Source organism: Genypterus blacodes, unplaced genomic scaffold (genome assembly GCF_046128005.1).
Source record: "Genypterus blacodes isolate CSIRO-AG114 ecotype Tasmania unplaced genomic scaffold, CSIRO-AGI_Gbla_v1 ptg000070l_1, whole genome shotgun sequence".
NCBI classification, from domain to species: Eukaryota; Metazoa; Chordata; class Actinopteri; order Ophidiiformes; family Ophidiidae; genus Genypterus; species Genypterus blacodes.
The window spans coordinates 837,687-844,044 of record NW_027466880.1 but is presented as its reverse complement, the minus strand read 5'-3'; the positions used below and the strand labels follow the sequence as shown (position 1 = coordinate 844,044).

General features: G+C 41.2%; 1 protein-coding gene across 4 annotated transcripts; it reads left to right on the top strand.

Moving 5' to 3' along the window:
- Positions 1 to 508: 508 nt before the first annotated feature.
- atf1 (activating transcription factor 1) lies at positions 509 to 5,506 on the top strand. 4 transcript variants are annotated; one of them, XM_076156862.1, is made up of 8 exons: positions 509 to 643; positions 1,450 to 1,553; positions 2,595 to 2,702; positions 2,885 to 2,985; positions 3,070 to 3,191; positions 3,371 to 3,550; positions 4,089 to 4,242; positions 4,687 to 5,506. In XM_076156862.1, exons 2-8 carry the CDS (start codon positions 1,455 to 1,457, stop codon positions 4,829 to 4,831), a joined length of 909 nt encoding a protein of 302 aa, XP_076012977.1. In that variant the 5' UTR covers positions 509 to 643; positions 1,450 to 1,454; the 3' UTR covers positions 4,832 to 5,506. The 4 variants fall into 4 exon arrangements, with proteins under 4 accessions (XP_076012977.1, XP_076012976.1, XP_076012975.1 ...); XM_076156861.1 differs by having other exon boundaries at positions 2,870 to 2,985; XM_076156860.1 differs by having other exon boundaries at positions 2,595 to 2,717.
- Positions 5,507 to 6,358: the final 852 nt, after the last annotated feature.

The following is a 6,358-nucleotide window of genomic DNA, read 5'->3' as shown; positions in this document are numbered from 1 at the left end:
ATAGGCAACAGTAAAACACACTAGTAATAAATAAAAAAAACACACACACACAGCTGTAAATAAAAACACAGTTGTAATAAATAAAATAAAATAAAGTAGTAAAAATGCTAAATATTAATTAAAAGGCAGAAAGAGTGAATGTTACCTCAACAAAAACTATGGTGCAGAGTGTTCTCTATTACACGGAGGGAAATAATAATAAATACCAAAAAAAAAAATAATAATACCAGTTTATAGATCGTAAAAATGTTACATAAGTAAAAAAAAATCACTTTCATTTCTTATCATATTATTTACACGTTGCTTGTGTTTACTGATACCTGTTTTAACCAATTTATCCGTAATTACAAATGAAAGTTTCAAATAAGACGTTTGTTTCTCAAGGAAGAGTTTAAATTCTTCTGGCCAATCACAGAGCATACAGGCTACGTAACCCTGCGTCATATGTCGTTAGGCAGCGCCGCCCATTTCCTTTAAGGGAAAAAAACGGTCAGCTATTTTTTTTTATATAACTGACGTCTTTGTGTTTTTAGCTGTTAGCCGCTGCTAACTATATCAACTCCGCTTCTATTTCAAAGTGCAAACACGAGTTCCAGCTGCGGGTCCACGCTGTGAGCCAGAGCAGTTCCACGGCCACTGGAAGGTAAATGTCGGCTAGCAGAGCGCTTAATCCCGGGCTCGTGTGACTACGAGCTCCGCTGTTTCTAGTAATGGCGGCTGTTGCTCCGGCAGCCCGTCGCCGTTTTCCGAAAGGGAAGGTGTAGTTAGCTTAATGGCTCCCCGTATCGCTGACGTCTATTGACGCGTTAACTTGCGTGCCAGTGACAGAGTTGCACATATTTGCTCATTGAGACAAAAGCTCACTCGTCATGTGAACCATACTGCCTTAGCTGGCCGCACTGGAGGATATTAAAGATGTATTTCAAAGGTTTAAAACCGACTGTGGGCTGATTAAACCACGCTAGCTAGCGTAACTGCGAATGTTAACATGGAGGAACTCTATGAACATTCTGCATTAACTTGAGTGCATTTTTAAACGTAAACACATGGTTACAACTCGGTTGCCAATGTCGTAAAGTAAAGCTACTCTCTGAAAGAAAAACGTTACTGTTGTGATTGTTGGGCCTAGCTTTTAATTTACGTCCACTTACTCCCGATTACTAGCCCAGCTAACATAGATGAACCATAGAGGAAGTCGATTTTAAGTTGGTGCATACTAGGCGGGATTCATTTAATGTCTCAATTTAATTGATTTTAGGATTTGTGATTTGTTGTTCGCTCGTTCAACTGTAAACGGCTTCATTCTAAGAGCGCTGAAACAGCTGTACAGGCCACAATGGAGAACAGAAGCAGTCCTGCTTTAGTGAACTTCTTGTACTAGTCATTGTGGACCTGTAACAATGATATAGATTAAAATATATGTTTAAAGTATATCATATTTGTTTCCAGTGACTATGGAAGAAGTACAGCAGGGCAGGAACGGCACAGACTCGCAGACCGTCACGCTCCCCACGACCATCACAGCCTCCCAATTCTCACAGATAGCACAACAGGTAATGTACATCTGATACTACATACCATCATTATCTCCATAGTAACTCATGCCTTGTTACCATCGCCAGCACAGTTTCTGTCCCTGGTATTTTAAATGTAAAATAGCACAAATTATCGTCTGTGCAAATTGAGCAATGTAGTAATGTAAGGAATGGTTTATGTTTATGTTCGGTTGGTTTTCATTTCATCCAGTTTATGTCTTCATGCCAAAGGTTCCCAACTTTATTGTAGAGGATGTCAAATGGTGTTAAGATGACACTTGTTCGCTGTTCAGTGTTTTTGCAATCTCTTCCTGGTCAGTGCATTACACGGATGCAGCGGCCAAGGCAAGCGAACGAGCACACAAAAACTGTAAAAGAAATGTTAACGTAAAGAAGCGTTTCCCCTCCCCTCGGCGCCCAATTCCAAACGATGCTTGATTTAAACATCAATAGGGCTGTGGCTGTCTGTGAATAAGGGAATGACGCCATCGCCGGGCGTTTAACTCCTTGCTACAGGCAGCAGGAGAGGCGTCGATGGCGTCACGCACTAACTTATGAGCGGGTTCTCGTCTCTGCGTGCGCGGTACACATGTCTGCGTGCTTAATCATAGCTTTGAGCTCGCCGTTCCCGTTTCCACGCCAATAATTCTTGGCCCCGTCATCCGCGCTCTCGTTTTGAAGATTTGTGACTCTGAAGAATTCTTGTTAAGACTATTACCTGCGAAGGACACGCCCCCTTTAAGAGGGCCACAGCTGGTTTCTAAGGGAGACGTTGAAGTGCACCAGCGATTTGGCGTTCAACCGACCTGCACGGACCTCAGTCAAGCGGTATACTTATAGGAACATTTAGTTTTTACAATAGCAGCATTGGGAAGAGCTCACACACTATGGCTGTGAGATTTGCAAGTTATATACCTTACTATTATGTTAATATTCAGACCAACACACAAACAACTTTTCAATTGTTGTAGTATAGGGTAACATCACATTATGCTATAATTGCTTTGTTAGATTGAAAGCTGAGTTCATTGGCAATGTCTTGTGTTTGGCTTCTTGCAGATGTCACTGGGTGGTTCCTCTGTCGCTGTTGTACAGCTCCCAGGAGGTCAATTTCAGGTTCAAGGAGTGATCCAGTCTGCACAGTCTTCAGTCATTCAGTCCCCTCAGGTGCAGAATACACACGTAAGACCAGCTGCTCAAATGGATTCTGAAGGGATGGCCTCTTGTTTGATTCATCTCTTCAGTCTCTGTTTTAAAAATGGCACATCTGCCACTTCAATACAGTTGTTATGTGTACTTGATATAATATCACACTCATTTATGTGTACTTAAAGTCGTACGTTTTGCAGGTCCAGGATTCAGATGACAGTGATGATTCCCAGGACTCATCAGACAGTGGAGCTGCAGCCCAAAAGACTAGAGAATTACTGGCAAGAAGACCGTCATACAGGTAAAAGAGGGATACAAAGATAATATTGAAAAACAGTTGTGGTGTGATGATATTCCTAAAGCACTTTCTTCTTTCACTTTGTAGGAAAATCCTAAATGACCTCTCAGCCGAGGAACACAATGAGGGAAAGATCAGCACTCTGGTGTCCTCAGGAGTTTCCTTACCCACTTCCACCCCAATCTACCAGACTAGCACCGGCCAATACAGTACGAACCTTTGCCTTCCATTACATTAGCACAGCCATCCTCAAATGGGGGTTCTTGGACTTTTTGAGATTTTGTTTTCCAAAAACAGAGATTAAGATCAACAGACAATGTGTTTTTTATAAAACAAACCAGTGTGTGACTTTAATGTAATTAACTATCCAATTATTTGCTCGTTCTAGTTGCCATAACCCCTAATGGAACGATCCAGCTCGCCGCTGCAGGGGCTGAGGGCATTCAGGGTCTACAGACTGTCACCATGGCCAACTCTGGTGCTGCCCAGCAAGGCACCACCGTCCTTCAGTATCAGACAGCAGACGGCCAGCAGATACTGGTGCCTAGCAATCAGGTGGTTGTACAAGGTTAGTAAGACGGAGCATATTTGATCAGGGGGATGTGGTCATTTTGTTTGTGTGGGAGCTCCAGCAGCTAGCTCAGCCGGGTGCAGGGTAGACACAGAATAGTGTCTGCTCAGGATATTCAGACAGGATTTAAAACGCAATCTTCAGTCAGAAGAAGAAGTGAGAGAGTACTGGCATGGAAAAGCTGCTCAGCGCTTATTTTTCCAATTTTGGTTTTCATATACAGTTTGAATTCAAAATGCATTTCTAAATCCTGATATGGCGATACATGCCGTCTTGCCTTGTGCTCATTATAAATGACAGTACCAGACTTATTTGTTCATGTTGCCATCTTTTAAGCAGATCTAAGGACAGTTTAGTGTGATATAATAATGCATATTGGTGATTGATCATTTTAAAAAGATATTCCTATTAGTACATGATATGCTGTGTGAAAATTAAACCATAATGTCTGTCTATTGTTCAGATGTTCCTATTGTAGTTCACATTTACCCACATTCTGCAAAGTACCAAAGCCGATGTGACCCGTTTCTGCCAGGTGCTGGGGGAGAGGTGCAAACATACCAGATCCGCACAGCGCCCACATCCAGTTCCATGGCTCAGACCGTAGTTATGACGTCTCCTGTGGGAATGTCTCACGGCAAGTCTGACGACCCCACAATGAAGAGGGAGATCAGGCTGGCAAAGAACAGGTACATCCACAGGGCACTTTGGCGGTCAGGACACAGAGAGAAAGAAGAACAGTTTAAGGTTTATAGGTGTGGACAGAAAGAAGGAAGGAAATAAAGGCAGAACAGAGAAGGAATTGAACTATAAAGTGGAAAAATATGAAGTAATCATTTGTAGATGAGTTCTTTCCTCACTATCTGCACATATCTTAAATAATATCTTGATTTTACACTTATTTGTATTGTATTGATTTTACAGTTTTACGACTAATTTACTCAGCCTCCTAAGTCCATTTAATTTAAGTGTTTTGGATGTTGGGATGCCTCAAGAAACCACAATTCTTATTTTCAGTCATGTGAAGGGACGAGGCTTTTACCTGCTACATTCCTCTTAGCTACACTCGCTGCAAGTTTCCTCTGCACAACCTGTGAGCCGGACTGACTGTAGCCTCTTTTCCCCCCTTTCAGAGAGGCAGCCCGCGAATGTCGACGGAAGAAAAAGGAGTACGTTAAATGCCTGGAAAATCGCGTCGCCGTTCTGGAGAACCAAAACAAAACCCTGATCGAGGAACTGAAATCATTAAAGGACCTTTATTGTGTTAAAACAGGATAACGTGTGTCTGTAGAGGTGAGAGAGTGCGACTTAGTATGGCAGCGGCACAATTTTTCCATGTGGACATGATGGAGTTTCTGGGAACACTTTGTTTCAGGCTAAGATCCTACAGTTTTTATTATTGTGTTTGATACAAAAGTGACAGAGTGATAAATATCTGACAGATGAATTAGTAATTGGCCATTTTTCCACCGTCTGTTTTTTTTTAAATTTGGTAATGCTCTAACATTTATATGAGTATATTTTTAATATGGAAAGTTTGACATTGTGAGCTATAGCTTTGAGTCTCAGTTTCTAAATGTCCCTTTCCTTTGTACTTGTTTTTCAAAGTGTTGCATTCGGATTTTTGTAAATCTCCTAAAGGCATCTGCAGAAAAAAAAAATGGCTGTATGATTATACAAACAGATGATTCCTGTTTCTTATGTGAACCAGCAATTCCCCTTATTCCCTCATAAGGAGATGTTACAAATATCATTCCTTTTTTGTGCAATGGAATAGAAAGGGTAACAGAAATTGTCGTTTGGTTGTTACTTGGCAGTTACTTAGACAATCAGGGAAAAGCACAGTGTCCGGGTAATATTTATTTTGTACATCTTGGGAGGGGCGGGGAAGAAGAACAAACAGTGTATGAAATGTTGCTGATTCTGTAAGTAAATAAATATATTTTCACTTTACATATGCTGCAGAATTCTTATCATTTACTGGAAGCGGATCTTAGATTTCACACATGGACCAGATTGTGTGTCTTTGATCTGAGAGATATAATATTCTTATAGAACTGATAGCTACATTTTGAGCTTTGGCCTAGTAACAACAAATGTGATGAATTGATTCACTTGAAGGTCATACGTAAACATTTGTCTGTCCCTTTATTTATTTAATTGAATATCCCATGATGTTTGGTCTTATTGAAGTCTTGATGTGGAGTTCCATGTCTAGTGATCACGCCTCATTCACATGCTGGAAGATGTACTGTATGTGCAGGAGGCCATAATGTTTACAGCACTGTCAAGCAAGGAAAAGGGATCAAATGAGAATACTAAACCAGAATACTTCAATTTACCACTCTGAGCGAAATCACAACAGTGAGTTGTGAAGATTCTTTGGTTTAAAATTGCAAAGTTCACTTGCTGCTTCTTTAAGTTACTCCCCTTCATTTCATAGTATTTAGATATAAAAACAAGGGTTGCACAGGGTTGGGTGTCCCTTTAAGATGGATATCAAAATTCTATTAAGACGGTGGTAAATTGCCACCCAGGGGTACCACTGTCTGGCACTGTTGCCATATGGCCCAGGACTTAGTTGAGTCATTAATATCTGTAGGGAAATTTCCTCCAACACGTGAATGCAGCACAGAAAACTCCCAGTTATAGGAATGCAGCGCGCCTCCCTAAGGACTCGCTGCACATTGTTAACAGAGCAGAGTCCAGACAAAGACGATGCAGACTCATCCTTGACTCCCTCCATGTCCTCTCCAGACATAAATATACACTCTTTAATGCTACATAGCTCCATCTTCTACCCTT